Genomic DNA, 22231 nt, shown 5'->3' with positions numbered 1-22231 from the left:
ATCTTTTACATCCTCTTTCTCAAGAGCAACTTAAATCTGCATTGTTTGGCTATGATCAGCAATCTGACTTTCAGCATAGCTCAGAACACATCCTACAATGTTGCACGGCATCTCCCCGTCTATTGTGGTGTTGACTGTGCTGTATTCCTCTCTTCTCACCACAGCCAGGTTGCTAGAAAAATACCTTTTTAGGAGCCACAGTTCTTAAACATACAGAGAATTTAACAGTCTTGGAATCATTTATGTATGTAACATAGTGTTATTGTTCCAAACAGAATCCCAACTTTAAACAGAAATCTCCAAGATTAATGCTGCTTGTAGCATTAATGCATCACTTAAAAATGGAAATTGCCATAATCTATAAACTGTAGCTTCTATTTTGTCCAGTTTTGACCAATACACCTTTAACAATGCCCAGCACATGCTTCAGAGAAGGATGTTGGAGAATCCCAGAGGAGAGATAACTGGATTGATTTCTTCCATAAGGAAGCCGACTACAAAGTCCTGGAAAATGATGCTGTGCATTCCTTGAGCATATACAGCAACATGCCCTTCCCTTCCAAAATTCTCTTATATAAATGCATATCATTATATATGTGTGTATATAATGTATATTTGAAGGGCTATAAAGGATACACACACTTAATAGGGCATCTGAATCATCTTGTTATATTTCTAAATGCCTTCACTTTATTTTTAAGACATCCTGAGAGAATATCTCATGCATATGTAGTACAGATTTAGTTTGCTTATTTACAGTTTTATAGATTATTTTTTCAGTAAAGAGCCAGCATATTTATCTCAGTTATTTGCATCAGTAATTTGATTAAAGATAGTTTGAGGATGAAGAAATACGTTGCCTAAAATATCCTTGGAAATGTGGTTTTGTTACCAGAAATCTTTTGACATTAAAGAAGATAAAAAGAAGAGCTTATAGCTTAGGATCATTGGAGATAAATTGTGAAGAGTAAAGAATCAGCTTTGGAAGAAGGGGAAATATTTAGCTGTGAGGCATTGCTATGGCAATAAGGAATCTGTGTGGAAGATTATGTGAGAAGGAAGGAAGGATAAGCAGGGATAAAGCAGTATCTGAGGAATAAAGTCATCTTTTCTTTACATGTTTTTATGATGTTCTTATTAAGAAAGTTTGTTGGAAAAAAAAAATTGAGTTTCAAAAGCTAGCTTTTGTTATTTAAAAAGCAAGCAAGATAGTCACACTGTTTGGATGGCACCCATCAGGGTACTCTTGTTAGACAACTGGTTAGGAGATCTGAAAGTGAGGAAGGAGTCTCTGAGACAGGTTCCTTGAGGTCTGTGGGGTTTAAATCCATATGTCCCATTTTCTGTGGGTGCACAATTTGTGCTCATACCAGTGAAGCAGGAGACCTGCCAATGCAAGGCTCAACAGCTCCAAATGCTGAGACCTCCTGCCCAGGGATCACAGGCACCCAGGGAGCTGAGGTACCTCCTGGGAAGGCACACACCATTCATCATTCTCTGGGTGGGCTAAGCACACGTTCCCTCTGTCACCAGAGAAACTCAAAGTAGGACATACTGGTGGGAAGAAGGACTGAAGCTGTAGACAAAAATCATTTAGGTGACTTAGAAAGTTAGTATGATTTAATTTGGGATGGAAAATGGTGTTGGAGGAGAAGGATGTTGCTGTAGGGGTTAGGGAGCATGTTTGAACCTAAGGAGGTTTCAGCAGGAAGAAGAGAGGGAAAGGTGAAGGGGACTGGAGCATATTACATTGAGGGGAAAAGAGAAAGGGGTGGAAAGGTGCAGTGAGTGAAGAAGAAAGAGACCTGTGGCAGGAAAAAGGTGGTGGCAAAAGATAATGATGGTAATGTGGACTTCTTAATAACATGCTACTCGTTTGAATTTGGTCTCTTATTAATGAACAAAATGCATAAAAGGATATATTGGTCTATTTCAGGTATTGCAAATAAGAGCAGATATATTCAGGTGCACATACCTGTAAATATAGGGCCCATAGGTTTACAGCTGTGTAGGTCTAGTATGCTACATTCTGTGTTTAGAAGCAACAAGTGGATGGTCACAAAAAGTGAACTTTCTGAATTTAACCTCCTTGTGGGTACTAGTTCTTGAACAGACACCAGATAAAACTGAAGCTATTTTCATTCTCTGGAAGATGGAATCAGACTTGTCCTAATTTTCTATTCTGATTATTCATCATTTTTTATCTTTAAATGCTCCTCTTTGACAAAATTAATTGATATATAATATCCAAACTGTTAAACAAGACGTGCTTCATCACTAATGCATATCAGTGACTAAAAAGCCTCATGTCTCACACAATCTTTCTAAGAGTTCTTCCTGTAATTAGATCTCGTTTGTAACTCTAACCACAGGCCTGTTAATTTTCAAATTGGTTTGTTTTGGTTCAGGAAGCCTTTGAACAGAAGAAACTGCATCCTGACATATTGTCATATCTGAACATCAACAGCTCTGGCATGAAAAGGTCATGCCACCAAGCATTAGCATTTCAGAATAGCAATTATAGTAATTAATTCAAATAAGGATTATGTTTTTCTTTTTGCTGTGTGGTAGCAATAGATACAATCTATGCAAAAGGAAAGACTGTGGAAGCCTCAAATAAGGTCCTACGCCAATGGCATCTTAAAATAAAGACCCAGAGAAGTTCAGATGATGTGAGTTGTTCTGATAAGAAGAGGCACGTGTTCATGCATAAAAACAAGGAGAGTGAGGCTATTGTGGGAGGCAGCCTTGGAGTGAAGAAGAAGGGAGTTAGAGAAGGGACTCTACTGTCACCTCATATGCTTTGAAAGGAGTGGATATATTTGTTCAGAAGAGAGCAGTTCTGTGTGCTGTCCAGGGGTTTCCATCTTTAACCAAGAAGGGAACAGGCCAGAACTGAAAGATAGGCTCATGGGCTTTGATACTCAGAAATGCCCAGATGCTATTCATTGGTGGACAGATAATATGGGAATGAAAAGACAGACTACTGAGGACACCAAAGAGACCATCATGAATCAAAAATGCTGTGTTTTGAGGGGTTTACGTTGAAACACTCTGAGGATTTTCACTTCCTATTTCCAGAAACAAAATTATTCCAAAATGGGAAAATACTTTGGGTTTAAGCCTATTCTTGCTAGCAAGAGAGTACTTTTTTTTAACAATTTTTTTTAAATTCCTACATGATTAATGAAGTTGACAATTATGTCCGAATTTTTCTGCAAATACCTTCTGAATACAATAGAACTCAAATCTAGCTAGGTTTACTGTCAGTTTAATTATACTTTCTGTTTAGTACATTTAGTGCATTTTAACTATGTACTTAGTGCATACATGGGCTAAGCTCTTTGGTGCAGAGCCTTTCTTTTACATTTGTACAGTTCGTGGTTTTAATTGAGCCCTCATTTTGATAGGTCATTAATGTTATACAAAATGGTAGAGCATATACATGTCAGCAAATAAAACAGTAGCTCATCAGAAGAAATAGGAAATTTTTATCAGTTTGTAATTGGCCCCATATCTGAATGCTTATACTTACAGCACTTTCATGTACTGTGAATATTTGAATTATGTTACAAGTGGTCCTGTGAGCAGCAAAACAAATGGAGTCAGGCTCTTGTTGGGTTTGCATCTTCTCATCTCTACAGCCTCAGTGTCCAGTCCCAGCTCCCCTCTGCTAAGTTCCCATTGAGGCCCATCTTCAGTCTTAAAAATATTCTCTAACACAGGAATGAAAGCAAAATAATTTCTGACATTTTTGGCCATCTGGTCAAATATGGACAAGCTGAATGAGACCCAGACTGAAGGGCCAACCATGCATCATCAGACTAGTCAGCTTACTGAAGAATGATCTTTTTTTTTGTCTGGTTTTAGTTCCAGCTATGATAACTTCCTATCCAAATACCACCTTGGCAACACAAGGTCAAAAGAAGGAGATGAGCTGCACGGCACATGGAGAGAAACCCATCATAGTCCGCTGGGAAAAAGAAGACCGAATCATTAACCCTGAAATGTCCCGTTACCTTGTTTCCACCAAGGAAGTTGGAGATGAAGTGATCTCTACTCTGCAGGTAAGAAAACAAAGCGGTCCATGACTTTTCTACATGTGTGAGTGTTGCTTTATTTTATTTTGATAAGGATGCACAACTACCTCTGCCCTAAAAAATTAAAGCCCCACCACTTGCTCCATCTGTGGTGCACCACTGGAGAGCTAGCAGCAAGAGGTAGAGGATGCTTCTTCATCCCAACCCCTAGAAAAACATCTCCATCCTCCCATGCTCCAGACACAAGAAGAGAGTGAGCCTGGCTTGCAGCTCCCCATCCTCTCTGTCTCAGGAGCAATGTGGTTCATAAATTAGCCTGCCCTTCCTGGGCAGCACAGCTCAGTTTTGAGTACACTACTGATAAGCGCTGGGTGAATATCTGACCCCTAGCTCTGACGTGTGTCAGGCTTACCTTTGCCAAAATCATTAAGCTGTTTTGAGATAAAAATGCTGTCTTTTTAAACTACCTTTTCTTCCTCCGTTTCACTTTTTGGGGCTTGTGATATTCTTACAAAATCAGATTAGTCATCAAATTCAGAATGAGATGGAAAGAAAAGATGTGTAGATATGTAAGTAGTATATCCACTGCTGCCAGCATTTGGTATTTATTGTACACAACAGCAGAAGACACCAAGCTACCTAGCAAATGGTTATAGTCTGCATCTTCACTTCTGCTTCTGTGACGGGCAGCTGTTTGGTGGTGTGGGCACCATGCATCTCTACTTGCATGACGAATCAGTATATGGTATTCTGTTAACTTGTAAGTGTCTGACTTGGGTTAGTTTGAGGGGCTACATGAGTGGACCTACTGTTTCGGGAACTTAAGTTTCCCCAAGATGCCACAGAAGCACAGGAAACTCATAGTTGTGATGTCATCTACAACAGATGCGGTTATGACATTGCCCCCAACATACCAGGGTACAGCTTTTTCCAGTCAAATTTTAAATTTAACAACATGAGCATGTCCATTCCTTTATATTTTTAAATGTGCCTTTATGTAATCAAAAAGCTTAAAAAATAAAATCATACAGATTCTCAGTCAAAATTCTTGATTTTCCATTTTTCAGTCATGTTCTTAAAAACATTATTGACCAGGCTGAAGGAAATAATTTTCTATCTCTCTTGTGATTGTCTGGTGACATTCTAGTGTAACTGTAAAAGTATATCTCTTTCTTTAGTAGCCAAAAATTGTGATGATGATAACCAGTAAAAATCTGGATTTGCTCTATGTGAGGGAGCTTTGTCATTGATTTCTGTGAAAAAGAATAAGTTCTATGTGTGATTTTGTTCATATTAGTGCATTTGTCTTACAAATAATATTTAATTATAGGATAAACCCCTAGACTTCTCTCCCTCATTCATCCTATTGACTTTAATAAGATGATGCCTTGATGCACAACAATATTTCTTTTTGGGAGGCTGGAGACCTGCTTAGAGAATTCTCTTCCAAAGCAGTTGTGTGGGGTAGTGGCATTCTACAACTATATGTATGTTACATACAAAACCTTTGACTTCTGAGAGATAAAATATCCCAAAAGTAGAAAATGTCAGGATTAACATTGTCTCTGAAGCTTTTAACTCAGTGGTTTTGCATGTGTGCATGATGATGTAATTTTTAGTTGTATACTTGGCTTTTATTTTTTCTGCAGGACCCCTGCCTCAATGAGGCATGACTTGGATTTTCTTTGGAATTGAATTAGGGTTGAGTAATGAAAGACACTGTGTGATGCAAGGCTGATCATTGAAACCAAACTTTTCACAGGTGGCCAATAATTGTGTGTTCTTTGTTTTCTAGGTACTTGCCTTGAGCCCTGGGGGTCTGATTTGCAGAAGTACTAAGCCCTCATAGCTGCAGCTTAACTCAATGGAAGCTGTTATGAACACATGAAAAGCTATTTATTGCTAAGAACTCTGAGCAGGGGGGAAGAAGGCCCTAGATGTATCAAATTGGGCTCAGAAAAATTTTGTTTTCCTATCTTAAAGCTCAGCCACATGTGCAACTTCACACAGCTTGACAAGTTACCACATCTCAGATGATAACTCTCCAACATTCTCATAGCGAGTGGGAAATTAATCCACTTAACTTGTGGTGAATGAGAGCTGTGCCCATATTACCTTGGTTTTGCTAAGGAATAAAGAGCACACAGAGTTACTATGGCCCAGCTAATATGTGGCAAATTGTCAAGCAGCCACAAATATTACCATACGTCTGGTTCCTTAATTCCTCATACAAAATGGTGGTAATACTTTTCATGATGTCAGGGTTTATGAAAATAAATTCACTCATGTTTCTGAAATGAGTATTGCATAGGTGAATCCACAGAAAAGGCTATGAGAAAATGAATAAGTCTGTCTTCAGGGCACAGTTTGAACTGTGTGCAGTAAATAAAGTGTGGAGCAGCACACTGAACATTGGGAAGAAAATGGTATTTGGAATATTTTCTCATTTAAAAAAATACTCTCCCTATTGTACGTGGAATGAAGCAGTGGTCCTGTAGAAAAATATCATTATGATCATGTACATAAAGATTGTATGCAACTTTCTACATTATTAAATCACACATTGAAAAGAAAGATCATTCAAAATTTTATTATGAGGCACAATGCTTAATACTGCAGGGTTCATCACCAAGGTTTGAACCTTTATTTCCTCCACACAGACCTCACCCATTTGAGTTACATTTAGAAATTACTGGGAAAACATGGAGGTAGCAGGAGGCACCATTTTGTATGGAAAATTTGAGCAGTTAAATACATGGCAAACTTAGGAGTAACAGGAAACAAGACTCCTAATGAGAAGCTACAGGAATAAGTGGTGCTCCAACTCCTGACTACACATGTAGAGCAGATAGCCTACTTCCTCAGCCCAGGTCTTGCTGGTTTTGATAACTCTCAGTATTCTGGATATTTTACTATGCATATGTATGTATGTGTATAACACACAGTATCTATTTATTACTGTCAAGTAAAGCAATTTGTACAATTTTTCTTGCACTATACAGAAAAGCTGTTGGTTTTTTTTTTTTTTCTCTATGTGCTGTTCAATCAATTACTTCTTTTCAAATCACCTATAGATTTTGCCAACTGTGCGTGAAGATTCTGGCTTCTTTTCCTGCCATGCCATCAATTCTTATGGGGAGGATCGTGGAATAATCCAGCTCACTGTGCAAGGTAGGAAGAGGACAACATAAGGAAAAAAGCACAGCTATTGTAGTACAGTAAGTGTATGCCATCTCAGAAATCTGTTGGGGAGGGAGGCTCTGATTCCTAATTAAATGTATTCCTCATTGTCAAAGAAATGAGGAGCTGCATTAAGGTGCTCAGTCTTTCATTTTCCAGCATCAAAGATTAAATCAAAACATAGGATAAGCTTCAGTCATTCTAGATATGTACAAATTGAAAAGAAGATTTTTTTCTTAAATATACTAGCCGACAATCTGCTAAAGATACTTGAGGCTATCATCTTCAGTAGGGACAGCGGATATGAGGAGGCTACTTTTTGCAGGGAGAGGGATGCATTTGCTGTTAAAGAACAAATGTACCTAAACCCCAATATCAAAATAAAGCAGAAGTGATCTGACTTTATCTCTAGAGAAATGCTAAACCTACTGTGGATCTTTAAACAAAATATTTCTAGTTTAATCGGTCAAAATAAATTGGAATTAGTTTGCACGTTACAAACTCCGGAAACCTATGTTTCCTGGGGTGCGGTCTCTCCTCCTTCAGGGTACCATGCAGGCAGACAGCAACACGTCCTGGTGATGGAGGTTACAGTATGCAAGATGCAGAGCATGGGCAGGACTCAGCCACTGACTACTGCTTACTTCTCTGTGCGATGCTTCTCCCTGTGCTTGTATGCCTTTGAGCATGCACACAATAGATTTTTAAGACTTGCAAATTTCTTTCTCCCCACTCTTGATTTCAAACAACAGAAACTGAAACAGTGGATTTCAGTGAATCACTGAAACAGTGGATTTCAGCAAATGCCTACGGCAAATGTGTCAAATAATTCAGGTGGAATTTGGGGACAGGTTCTCAGCTACACCACTGCTCATTTAAGCTGCCGTGACAATTTAAAGCGGCATTAGAATGGCAATAAATGCTGTTTCTTTATAACCTTAATTCTAAATGCAGAAAAAGGCTTTAGTATAATTTCATACTGTTATCAAATTATTCTGCTATTAAATAAATACTTTTAAACATACTCAATGAGATAGAAATTCTACTCCCTCCCCCTACTCAATTTAGCACTTTTAAGGTGAGTATTCGTATTTCTACCGTCACCTTTTGTGTAAAAACTGTGGAAGTATCAGTGAAACATAGGGTTCAAGGCAAAAAAATCTTTTCTAGCATGTGTAGTCCAATCTGGAGTGCTTTTAGGCAAACGCAGCTCTAGGTTGCATATAAGAAGGTTAAAACGGAAGTCAGTATTCAAGATTGCATCAGTGACTCCTAATTGCAAACTGACCTTTCCTCCCTCTTGTTGAGCATTCTTCAGCAGGTGATTAACTGGCTCAGGGTACTAAAGAGTGATCAGAGAAAATGCCATGAGAGCTTACCACCAGCAAGCTACGCCAGTGCCACGCTCATTAATGTTACCTCATTAAGAGTACAGGCTTCCTTCTGACTAAAACTGTGTGTATGTTTACTCAGAGCCCCCCGACCCTCCTGAAATAGAAATCCGAGAAGTGAGAGCACGCAGTATTGCCCTCAGATGGACCATGGGATTTGATGGGAACAGTCCAATCACCGGCTACGATATCGAGTGCAAGAATAAGTCAGGTAAGAAATAATCTTCCTCTGAAGTAATCCCTGTCACTAGTCATTCATCACTGAGTCTGTATCGTAAAAGATGATTCATAAATTGAAACTGCCTGATGGAAATTTTTACCATGGTTTATTTAATCTTCCACAGCAAAATTTATCTTCATTTGTTGTTGCCTTTTTTCTTTTTTTTTTTTTTTGTTTTTGAGCCAAAGGCATTAGGTTTAGCAATTAGTGCTTTTCTTTTTTACCAGAGAAAACCTACAATTAAGTGGAAAAATTGTGTTGTAAAATAAGCCATTCTAGGTGATAGCTTGATAGCTGGTATGGTTTTGATAGCTGATTCTTGGTCCCTGTTCTTATCTTTAATCCATTTGGATTTTTTTTTTAAATTTTCAAGTTCTATTTTTTCCCTATAGAAAAAACCATCCACCTTTACAAATTATCTTTTCCTGCAGAGCCGATTTTTAGAAGTTGTTTTCTATCAATATATGAGTATATGGCGTCCTCCCTGGAAAGTTAGCAGTGGAAAAGAGTATTTAAGAGAATTTTAAGATGAAGAAAGCCTTCCAGGGATGTGGCATCCACAACTTCTCTGGACAATCTGTGCCAGTGTCTCAACACCCTCGTAGTGAAGAACTTCTTCCTAATATTTAATCTCAGTCCTTTCTTTCATGATTTGAGAAGGGACAAGCAGGACAATTGTGATGGAACAATGTTTCATATTTCAAGTATTATTAAAAAGACACTGAGAAATTATATTGTACTACTTCATGTTGGAGTTTTTTGCACTATTTGAAAGGGAATATAGTTCACTAATAGGAAGGCTCTGTGTGCTTATCAGTGAAGCATTCTGTTTATCAAAGCAACTACAGTCCATTTACAGTCTTCTCCCTTTAGTTCTGAGATGGAAAAATGTACTTGTTCATGAAATTCTAATATTTGCCAAGTTTTTTCAAAAACTATTCTACTACTCATCTTTTCTATTCTTTGTTTGTCTACATTGAGTATTTCCTTTGTGCTTCACTTAGGCAAAAATTTTGAGATGTTCTACCTACTAGATAAAATATTTTTGAGTTTTAAATCATAAGTTATCATTTTTACGTTTGCTTTGGAAATGAAATTGATAATGTACAGGTGAGCATGGTACCTGAAAGATTACAGCGCTCTAAACCATCTTTGTTGGATTTAGTTCAATGTTTTCAAGTGATAATGCAGAATGCAGGCAAAGATGAAGTGGTAATCACCATGAGCTTGCATTACAAAATTATGTCTCTCTAATATGGCACGATAAATCACTAGCAAGACAGCAAATGAGGCACTATCAGACTGAATGAAAACATCAAGACACAACAGTGATAAAGGTTAAAAAAACTGAAAGAAAGAAAAAACAGTGAGTGGCAGAATTAGTGTTGGAGAAAGTATTTCTTTGTATATGAAGACAAACACTGGAGTTCATGTCCTAAAAAGAGCAGATTTCCTACATCTCACTGCAAATAATAGAAACATAATTTTTTAGAATCTAAGGCTGAATCTTCGGAGAAACTAGGATTGGGTTTTTGAATTCTTGCACGTGAATTTTTTCAGTAATTAAATAATCAAGAAAATGAAACATCAAACCTGGTTACTGAAGAACTTGTACTGGGTAGTTAAAGGAAGATAGAACAAAGAAGAGGGAATTAAGAAAGCTCCTCACAATTCCAGATTATTACAGGGACAGAAGAAAACTTAGGTAAAACATTCACAATCCAGATGGTAAGCTGAGTGAACATCCTGCCAAGGCCAAAGTAAAGCTGTAAGCTGCACAGCTGTGTTTAGTAAGAATTTTCCACCTACATTGCTTACCCTGAGGACTCAGAAGAGGGTTTACAGCAGGATGCAACATCTAGGTTTCTTAAAAAGGAAAATTGCAGAACTTTCCAGTTTCAGAGAACGTGCTGGTGACCACATGTCATGCATGGAGTTCCCTATATGGTGCTTCCCTCAGGTATCCAATTTACCCCTGCAGTGCAATTAAACAAAAAAAGACACTCTCTTTTACTCTCAAAAAGTACTTTCTCTTTTTAGTGTGAAAAAAGACACTCTGCTTACCTTCTAGAAGGAGCATGGAGTTGCCTGTCATTTGGGTAGGTGGTATCTGTAGGGTCCAGTTGCCATGCAGGAGGAAGATGAGAGCTCAGCTTTTCAGGCTGTTTCAGTACTTAGGTACAATGCTTGTCTGTACAGAAATGTACCTGTAATACCCCTCCCTAAAACCACCGATGTGTAGCCAGCAGACATTTCCACTGGAGGTGTACAACAAGGTTTGACGTTAGGAAAAGGTGTGTGTGTCCTTCTTTGTGCCTTTCTCCTTATATTTTTTATTTTTCACGTCATGAGGGAAAGCTGAGGGGAAAACTTAACATCAGTTCCGCTTAAGCCCTGACCTGAAGGGAGAGGACGCGCTTTGCTCTTTGTTGTGCTCACGTGTGAATAGAGGACACAGACGCCTTTGCAGAGCTAGGGGCTCCTACTACGCCTGCCCACGGAGGTGCGGTGTAGTACCGGAAGAGGCCACGGGGCGGCAGCACCAGCCTTGCTCGAGCTACAGCCGCTTTTTTGGTCGCAGCACAGTAACCTCAGAGTTCCACGTGTTCCTTTTGGGAACTGGTATGAAGCTGTCAAAAAGAAAACCAGAAGAGCCAATAGTCAATCTGAGTACCTCACTCAATTACTCACCACGTAGACACCACCAAATATTTTTGGGTTTGACAGAAGAAAGCAAAATTAACTTTTTTTTTTTTTTTTTCAATTATTCTTATAAACACTTAAAATTTTCAAAATTGAAAACAGTTTTGGAAAGAAATTGATTAATTGCTCTCTGGGCTGGTTCAGTTTGGAGGGATTGCTTTTGCTGGTTTATTTTACCCTTCAAGAAGGGGGCGCATGTATCAAAATATACACCTGAAGTCCATGCATGAGTTGTAAATAAACACTGGAGACCTGCGTTTTCATAAATCTCTTTCTCCATGATGCATCATTGCTTAATCTACTAAGAATCACCAGGATTTTTCAAATTCGTTTATTTGATTTCAGCAGCTAATACGTACCATAGAGGTTGGTATTTCAAACAACCAAGTGCAAACTTAAGCAATTTGGTAATATGCAGACTAAATTTAAATAAATTCTCATCACCCTCAAGGGCAGTTTAACACAATTCTCCATACCAAGCAGGTCTTTTGTTAAAATGCATTTCTTGTTGGTGTGGTAACACTGGAACAGAGTCTCCACCTGTGCTAGTACAAGATTTAACATAATGGAGGGTAACTACTGGTTAAAATTCTGAAAAGTTTAAGAAATTCTGCAAAGTTGTAGCAAACTGAAACCAAGTTGTTGCAGTGCTGCCTGCACTGCAAGGTAACTGCTTTAGAGCTTCTGAAAGTATCCTACAGAGGAAGCGGTGACAAACTCAGTTACCACGGAAAAATATATTCAAGTGAATCTGGTTAGCACTTTAATGTCTGCTTCCTAAATGTTTGCTGGGTAAACAAAGCCACACAGACAAGCAAACAGGCCCTGTAGCCAGCCAAGCTGCAGATGTCATCATGACAAGTTGTGCATCTTTTAGCAAGCTCATATAAAAGAATTTACACAGCATGTGCAAATATTTTGTGTCTGTGAGCTTTCTATTTTTAAAGCAGTCTCTTATCTGCTGAGCTTTCTGCGATCCTGCCTGCAGTGACCCACACTGTAAAACACTCCTGTAGAGTCTTCAGTGACATCCCCCATAGGATGCTGCAGAGGTTAAAGGAAGAACATCCGCTGCAGTAAGAAAGAAATTAAGGATAGCAACTCATAAAAGACATCAAAATGCTTTAAACAGCTACATTCTATTATTTTGTTTGCAGCAACTGAATGCTTGGATAAAAAGGAGGAGTTACTGTGTTCAGTCAATCTCCATCCTTTTCTTATATGTCTGGAGAATTTATTAAAAAAGGAACAGGCAGATGAATAGTAAGCATGAATAATAACAATGTGCTCCTCTTTTTACAGATACACGCAAACAGGTAAAAGGCTTTAACATTCCCCTTGTCTTATGCCGAGTATTCCCCTGCTCCTGCATCCTAACACAAGTCAGGGAAATAGCACCAGTCCTGGAGGGTGCTGAGCCTTGTGTTTAAGTACTGTAAGCTTGCCCTCACTGTTTCCCTATGGTGTGAGCTCCTGGAGTTTGGGATCAAAATTTCTGCCTAATTTCCCTGCTAGTCTGAGCCCTACATTCCTGTTTATTAACTTTGTTTCCTCCCTTTTTGGAGCACAGCTAACCTTCTCCTTGAGTGAGGATCTCTTTGGGGAAGCAGCTTCCATCTTTTTCACAGTTGTTCCAATGTGGCAATGGTGAAAAAACAGTGTGTGCACACGCAGACCTGGGGAATCTTTGCTGCTCTCACCACCTCCTCAAAAAAAGACAAATGAGTAGCTATTTCCTCAGATATGCTGATGACCGCAGAGCTGAGATCCCATCGTTCACAGCACCACACTAGGAGCAGTTGGGAGTGCTGCCAAGGAAGGGGATCAGTCGATTTTCTTTTAGCAGCAGGCGTTTTCTGGATTAATTCACCGATGGCAGTATCCCGCTCTGTGAGACAGTTTAACTGCAAGCTTATGTTAGTGATGTTAACATCATCTTTTATTTCTCTGTTTTATTTTAATCTCTTATTAAATAGACTCTTGGGATTCTGTTCAGAGAACCAAAGATGTTTCCCCTCAGCTAAACCAAGCCACTATCATTGACCTCCACCCTTCCTCAACTTACAACATTCGCATGTATGCCAAGAATCGCATTGGCAAGAGTGAGGCCAGCAATGAGCTCACCATCACTACTGATGAAGCAGGTACGCTCGGGTTTTGTAGCATTTAAATCAAGCTGGGAATTATTGCTCTTTGACATAAGGAATCTTTACCTGAAATGATGCTTGTGTTGCTGCAGCTGCATCAAAAGAAATAACTGAATTGTTCCCATAAAACACTGTGACTTTTGCAACTTCATCGTGCAGGCTCGTAATTAAAGCTGTTCAGTGGCATCTAGTGGTCAGAGAAGACATTGTGTTCAAATTTTTAGCCTGGTGTACTGAAAACAGCACACCTATATCTACAGTTACGCAACTCAATGAACATCATCCTGGTTTTAGTGGTAGTTCCTCCCCTGCGGGTCATGTGGTTTTCCTTAGAGGCTCAGATATTAGTGTAGGTAACTAATTTAAGCTAACTCATTGAGAACATTGATCTATATGAATCAAATCTTTCTTTTACTATTCCATCCCCGAACTCACTCACCATTTTGTTTTCTGATTGCTGTATAAGTCAGTTGGCTGTCATCAGTTAAATGTCATCCTCCCATTCTTTGTTGCCATGTATTCGTCTACGTTGTTGTAGGTTTCGGTACCAGGATGGCTGTGTGGGCATTTTCGCTTTGGTGGCTGGAGCCACTCTTTTGTGTACTCAAATTGCTGCCTTCCAGTGCTGTCTTATTTTTATTTCTCAGAGCTATCTGAAGTGGCAGATGGATAAGGCCAGCATAGCCTTGTGCGTGCTACTATGTCCCTAGTCCTGCATGTTACTTGTGGGTGAAAAGCAGAGAGCTACAGCTCTCTGTTTCAGAAATTAGGAATGAAAATGCTGAATGGCCAAGAATACTTCTGCTAGGCATATGTTCCAATTGCATACAATGTAGAAAGGTGTTGAGAGTTACCTAAGCAGCTAAAACTGGATGGAATTACTCTGAAGTCTTGACCAGAAAGAAGCTTGCTCACTTTTATTGGAAAACACATTTTTATCTTGCTAATTTTATTTTTCCTGTTACCTTATGCTGAGTCAGTAGTGCTTCCTTCTTTAGGAATTTTGAGAGGAAAACTGCAATGCAAGTATCTGGGTAGCAGTCTTCTAGCAGTGAAAATTCCTACCTTTTTTCAAGATTCACGTTGGTCTAGGCTTTGAACACCCATGACCAGTTTTTAGTTCAGCTCTTATGAATACAGCTGTGTAATTCCTACACATTTTCTCTGTGGGTGAATTTACTACAGTGAAAATATACCCCTTGTCAGGAGAACATGTTCATGTCTCCAAGGGACTTGCTGAATAAGAACAAGATCCAAGGGTTCACAGTGAAAAGCAAAATAAGCAGGAGACAAATATCAGCTGCATTTCTTTTTGCACCAGGTGTTTTTTCACCCTAGTGGAAGGAAATCCTTCAGTGAACAGCTTTATTAATGGTGAATAGTTTGCAAAATATTTATCATTTGGTGAGGATTTTTCTTGTCCTTTGTTCAATGAAAATGTGAAATCGCTAATGAAAACAGACTATCCTTTCTTCTGGTCAGCATCACCTGTCCCCAAAATGCATATTCTTTCTTGTGCATATACATCAAAGTAGAGGGGTAGGTCTTATTTACTTATACTTGGGATATTTCTTACTTGCTGAGTTTTTCCTGCCTGTTAATTAAGTTGTCAGGATCAGCAGCTGGCCTTGAAATTGAAAAACAGCTTCCCTGTGAACAGGGTGGAACCTTAACACCACATTTTATTCAGTTCTTTGTAACCAAGATTCAGAATAATTGGTCCTTTTGTTACTGTCTTTAAAGGAGATGTCTATTTGGAGAAAAAGACTAACAGTGTGGAATTGTATTCAAAAGTCACTGATCTACCTAGGGAACAACTGGAAGAGAGGAGGTCAGACTTAGGCGAGCATATGATGTTTGTCTCTTGGATTTTTATTTCAGATGGTATGTGATGTACAGGAGCACCATATCTTTGATCACTGTTTACTTCTGTTCTCTGCTTTTACAATAGGAAATGGAGAGCAGCATGGCTGCAGGGAATGAGAGAGAAGGTAATGAGAAGGGAGCAAAATAAAGGTCCAAGAAAGACAATATAAAAACTGGACAACTCAAACCATGCTATTGGCAAGAGGGTGCAGATTGTATATGACATATTACAGTGACCTGAGTCAGCCAGCACTATCTATTAGAAAACTGTATGTGGTCTCTGTGGCAAAAGGATAGTCAAGAATGGCATGATTTCAAAGCTTACAGACCACTTTTTTCACTCTATGCAACCATGGTTAGCTCCTGTGTTTGAAAATAGACTGCAAGTACCCACTTGCACTAATGTTTATCACGAATAAAAAAGCATCATGGCTGCTGTTTAATACTGAAATCAATGTAGGAAGCTGGGATATCTTGGCTTTTTTTATGTCTTTGACACAAAATCTGTATAACATTAAATATATTTTTAAAATGATTTCTTATTTAACATTTCACTATGGTATGCTGGGAACAGCTACCTACTCCAGTCTGGAAAATTTTGGGGGTCCTTCAAGAAAAAGTCAATATTTTAAGAAGCACATTTTAAACCCCATTTTTAAACTCAAATGCTTTTCTCAAATTCCGCTACATTATAATGTACCTGGAGAAATGCCATTCATGTTTGTCAACAGGGAGTCAGAATCAAGGACAGGGTTAAAAAAATTCAGAGTGATCTCATTTTTGCCAGTAGAATTTTTCCTCTTCTTCTTCCTGTACAGTAATGCAGGAAGAATAGAAATAAAGTGTTTTCAACCTTTGGAAATTTCCTATCTGAAGGACAGTCAAGAATGGCACAGAATAAGGCATATTTAACAACTTAAACATATTATAGGCTGTATTCTGGGTCTCTGTGCTTTCATCAGTTAAAGCAATACGTTCTGGTTCCTTTCACCACAGCTGTCATTTACTGCTGCTCCACCTCTAACAGCCCCATCTCACCCTTTTTATTGCTTTACTTCCTTTGTCATGCTATTAAACTTAATTTAATACCTTTTACTGAGGCCATATTCTGCATCAAGGGAACCCTCTACAGCAGCTCAAGATGACTCCATTCCTTTCTTCAGATCTTTCTTTTACAATGATTTACAACACTGAGCAAGCAATTTACTTCAGATCTTTCTGTTCAAACCCATCTAATTCTTGATCTGCTTTATAGCTGCCCAGCTGACAAGTAGGTTTCCCTGGAATCAGGGTCTTCTTTTTTCATTTGCCTTTAAAGCATCATGCAAACCCTCGGCAGCATATTGATACTAAATGAAACTCTACCTAACTCAGGCACACTTTTTGTATCTGGCAGTTATTTTTTGTCTGATTTCCAGGCTGAAATACTTATAATGGGGAGAGAGGGAGAGTAAAGTGTGCAGCTTTTTGAGTATGAAATATTTGATATTTGGCTGAATGTGCTCAGTCACTACTGAACAAAGCAGATCCCACTAGGAAGTGTGCAACATGAAGGCTGGACGAGGAGCTCCTGTCTCGCTTTCAAATGGGTTCTACTGTCTTTCTATCACCCACAGGGTTCTGACTCTTGAAAACACGTCTTGCCTACTTACAAAACAGAAACAGCACTGTGAGAGTATCACTAAACATGAAAAGTCACTATTATTCATTCTTATTTTATTTACCATGCTATATGTTGGCATGTGTTGTATTTCACTGGTGATCAGACATGACACCTGAATAGGAAGATGCTATGCTCTAGTTTTGTGCAATGAAGTTGTGTATGCCGTTTTCCATATGACATTGACTCAGTCCAAATCTCTGTGATGCTGGTGTGTTAAGATGGTGACATGCTATGTGAAGTGCTGATTTCTGTGGGCTATGAGGAATAGTTTTGATGTGTCTCTCTTCTCTCTTTCCAGCTCCTGATGGTCCACCTCAGGATGTCCAACTTGAACCTATATCTTCACAAAGCATTAGGGTCACCTGGAAGGTAAATATGCACACATCCAAGAATTTTGACTGACAGTATTTTGGTGCATTCAAGGAGGTTTTATTGAGGGGAGTATTATAACAACTGTGGATTAGTTATTTTATTTGGGAGATTCCTTGCAGATCCTTTGCCACCAAATCTTAAAATAGTTGCCATTAAGAGTGGTGCATTATGAAAAGAATGAACCTTCCATTGGTTAATAATAGCAGCAACTGCTTGTCTGTACTGATGAGTAGAACATTTCCTGCTTCTTTCTGATTTCAAAGACTACATGCTTGGAAATAAGCATCAAAGAATTTCACTTTGATCTGGGGCAAAATTTCCCCAAACCATTGAAGCCAATGGCAATTTTTTCCTATTGCAATGGACTTTGGGACAAAGCCTTACTGAAGGCATGTCTGCACAGAGAAAGCGGTAAAGTGTCTCAAAATGAGAACTGATAAATCAGAGCAACCGATTAAAAATATCAGCAACAGATATTTAAAAATCTGGCGTGTCTTATGACTCAATTCATTTTTTCTAGATTTTGCCCAGTGTTTTGACAATGCCAGAATGTTTTAAATGCTTTTGGTATGATATCAGAGGTACTTAAACCAAGCTTTAAATGGTTTTGCAATATATACTCCTTGTACTTTTTAGCAGACAGAGTAAAGCTATCTAATTACAGTAGCATAATCTCAATATGAATGACAGTTTCCAAATTTTTTTTATAATTCCATTTATTTAATACTCTGAAATATGTAGTATTAAGTGCTGGAGTGGGATGTGGCATAATAGTGATGTTAATTACTCCTGCAAATGCGGATGATGTGTCTTTCACCCCATTATGTGGACTATCCAGAAAGTTAGAATAGTAGCAATGAGCTGCTACTTATTAACCATATAAATAACTGTAGGCTGCTGCTTATTTATTGTATAAATAACCAGCATGATCTTGTATTACGTTTGAGCTGGTTCCTGGAAAGGCAGGTTTCTACAGTGCATGATCTCTGTACAGCACAGGTGGACATATAACTACAGATATTCTAACTAGTACAGAGGGATCTCAGCTGTCAAGCATTTTGAATAGTTCATTGGTGCTTTATAAATTGGTCATTAAAATTTCCATTTTGATGGGAAGTTTCAGCATTAAGCTTCAAAAGCAGTAGTCTTTACCAGACCTGTTACATGCAGGTCACAGATACAGTGCTGATTTTGGTTCTTGTTCACATCTTATTGATCGATTGAGTGCACCCTCAGCAAGCTTGCTGACAACACCAAGCTGTGTGGTGCAGTTGACATGCTGAAGGGATACCATCCAGAGAGACCTTGATAAGCTTGAGAGATGAGACAACACAGACCTCACGAAGTTCAGTAAGGCCAAGTGCAAGGTTCTGCACTTGGGCCAGGGCAATCCCAATCACATCTAGAGGCTTGGCAGAGGCTGGATTAAAAGCAGCCCTGAGGAGGAGTTGTTGGGGTTGTTGGCTGATGAGAAGCTCAACATGAGCCAGTAGTGTGTGACTGCAGCCCAGAAAGCAAACCTATAACAATGGGTTGCATGAAAATGACCACAGCCAGCAGGTCATAGGAGGTGATTCTCCCCCTCTACTCTGCTCTTGTGAAAGCCTGCCTGGACCACTGCATTCAGCACTGCGGCCCCTAACGTAAGAGGGACTTGGGCCTGCTCAAGAAAGTCCACAGGGCCACAAAGAGAGCTGGAGCACCTCTCCTATGAAGACAGGCTGAAAGAATTGACCTTGTTCAGTCTGGAGAAGAGAAGGCTCTTCTCTTATAGCAGCCTTCCAGTGCCTAAAGGTGACCTACAAGAAGTCTGGAGAGGCACTTTTTACAAGGGCATGTAGTGACAGGATAAGGGGGAGTGGTTTTAAAATGAAAAAGGATTGCTTTATATTAGACATTAGGAAAAAACTTCACTATGAGGGTGTTGAGACACTGGTACAGGTTGCCCAGAGAAGCTGTGGATTCCCCATCCTGGCAGTGTTCAAGGCCAGGTTGGATGGGGCTTTGAGCAACCTGGTCTAGTGGAAGGTCTCCCTGTCCATGGCAGGGTAGTTGGAGCTATATGATCTTTAAGGTCTCTTCCAACTCTAACCATTCTATGATTCTTGAATTTATATCAGTGTTGGTTTTCATCAAATGCTTCCAAAACCGAAAGGCATGTAGTCACTAGCCACAGGCTTACCTGCTGGCTGAAGTGAAACAAAACCTTCCTGAAAGGTTACTGCTTGCATAATCCTACCTTTACTAGAAGAATTATTTCCAGAATGACAATTCACAACAGTTGATTAAGAAGTCCTGCTAATTAAGAAGTCCCAAACCAGGAGTGAGCCATTTGCTTCCCTTGAATTATTGCAGGTTTTTTCCAGCCAGAGCAGTTTTAGTTCATTATTAAAAAAAGTACTTTAAGATGGTCCCAAAGACACATCAGTCCCATTCTGAATCCTGGCTTCTGGGTAAGTCCCTACGATGCACTGCTGTGCAGAAGACACTCACTGCATTGTGCAATACAAAGTATTTAATAATAAAGAAATAGCCATGAGATCAATCATAGAAGCAAAAAGGGAAGAAAATTAAATTATTAATAATATGGACATTTTTATTTTGCAGGCATGTGGAGTGTTTGCCATTATACAAAAGGGATTGTGTTAAAAATCATAGTTATTTAAAGTTATTTAAAGTTGGCAAACCTCGTTTAAATACAGACAGTGTCAATAACAGCAAAAGCAGAAGCGAATAGCACACCAAGTATCTTTCATCTTGTATTGTTTTATTTCTGCAACTTGCTACAGTCATTAATCTACCCTTTAAAGTTTCTCTTAGCCCACTTTCAGAAAATCCTAGTTAAGCAAAGTTTTATAGGTCTGTGATCTATTTAATCTGATTTCTATGTGTCCACATAGAACATTGGGGTTTAGACTGGATTTTTAAATAATACTCAGCACTTTTTAGTAGTTTAAAATTGTGCAGAGAGAATATGAATTAAACAGGAAGTCTCGTTTAGTAAAGAACATAAAGATATTATTTTTTTTTTTAGTACTTTACAAGGTAAATGAACCCATTAAATTTAGGCATGGGAAATATTCGTTCCCCTCTTTACGCATATGCACTTGCACAGAACTATAAAAGGTCCCACTTTACAAAAGTCATTGATACCCTATTTTACAACTCTCAGATTTTGTGACACAACCAGTAAGATCAGGGACTGAAACTTTTCACTGGTGTTCTATGACTGCAGACAAGATTAACAATTTTTTTTTTCCCATGAACACTTAGTCACAGACAAAGGTTGCTTTATTGACTTTTCTACCAAAAATGAGTATATATACCAGAAGGCGTATATAGAAAATGTGATTTATTTGTGCAAAAAGTCTATCAAAAAATGAAGCATTTAGATAGTACTAACAAGACTATTTGAAGCTTTGTGGAGCAGAACATTTCAACTTACTGTTCTGAAGTGACTTTGAGCTTCTTTGATATTGTATAATGTTTTAAAGTGGGAAAAAAAAAAAAAAAAGAAAAAAGAAAAAAAAAACCCTTGACCTAAAACAATTATAAAGATGTTTCATGAAGAATGCAAACTTTGCCATTTTATTCCAGTTCAAAATGAGAAAGTGTATAATTGCATAATTCCCAGTGAAGAGGCTATGCTGACTATAGTCCTGCTCTGAAAACATTACAGTGCATGGTAAATATTTGATTTAGTTTTAGCATTCTGTTCCATATGTTTTACAGTATGATGTATGTGTTCCAATATATGTTCTATATGTTTCTGTAATCTATTATGCACCAGGCTTGTGCTCACTTTTTCTTGGTATACAGTGCATGCCTGATGGTATATAGTGTACGTATATACAGGATCTTTAGTTATGCTGTATTTGGCAGTAGGCAGTGTATGCCATTCACAAAACAAAAAATGCACTACATTATGTGGTGTATGTGTTCTAAGCATGTTGCTTGTGATTTCAATGTGCAATGTGTGCTGTGGCAACAACTTTTGCTCAAAAACCACCTGTGGTAACACATGGGAATGTTCCAGTTGCAGCCTTTAACTAGGAAAGGCTTCAGATCTTGAGATGTGCAACCATGATCACGTTAATGTTTGAGACAAGAAATCTCCATGCAAACTGTTGAGGATTTGTCAAGCTATGATAGCATCCAACACTGATGGAAAGAACTGGTGTCCTGGTATGATTAAAGTGGTGCCTCTACTCTGATACATATTTAGAAACGAGACAGTGACCTGCCACATTGTTTGAAAGCAGTCCTCCCTGTAACACCATCTGAGTTGACTGCTGCTTTGTCCAAACTGTTTGCTCTTTAATCAATTTGAAATATTTAGATTATGTTGGCTCATTTTTTTGCCCCTTCCCATCAACATTGCCTGTAAAAATATATGATATGAGCTGTGCACAATATCATGGCTTGTAACAGAATTTGAAATCCTTCAACTAATGAAACAATTCACCATGAAATATTTAAATTATTTAAATGTGATAAAGTTATTTTCTTTTAAGATGGAATGAAACAGCTTCACCTTATGAAGATATCTGAATCTCAAACAAAAAAATAATCTGGCCTTAGTTTCCACCTCACAGTCCAGCTTAAAACAAAAGCTTTTGCAATCATTACATGATCATAAAGCCATTCAG

The 22231-nt window shown here is 38.5% G+C and overlaps 1 protein-coding gene across 1 annotated transcript in view; it reads left to right on the top strand.

Annotated features, from left to right (window-relative positions):
* The window catches only part of DSCAM (DS cell adhesion molecule), a gene marked incomplete at both ends in the record, with an annotated part of 460903 nt that overhangs the window by 352520 nt on the left and 86152 nt on the right, over positions 1 to 22231 (top strand). Inside the window, 5 exons of the mRNA XM_080612812.1 lie at positions 3871 to 4067; positions 7115 to 7211; positions 8694 to 8822; positions 13511 to 13678; positions 17509 to 17579. Coding sequence (XP_080468938.1) covers positions 3871 to 4067; positions 7115 to 7211; positions 8694 to 8822; positions 13511 to 13678; positions 17509 to 17579 — 662 coding nt within the window. The remainder of the gene's footprint in view (positions 1 to 3870; positions 4068 to 7114; positions 7212 to 8693; positions 8823 to 13510; positions 13679 to 17508; positions 17580 to 22231) is intronic.

Source organism: Psittacula echo (assembly GCF_963264785.1).
Source record: "Psittacula echo genome assembly, chromosome: 3".
Lineage (NCBI taxonomy): Eukaryota > Metazoa > Chordata > Aves > Psittaciformes > Psittacidae > Psittacula > Psittacula echo.
This window is presented reverse-complemented; position numbering and strand designations above follow the sequence as displayed.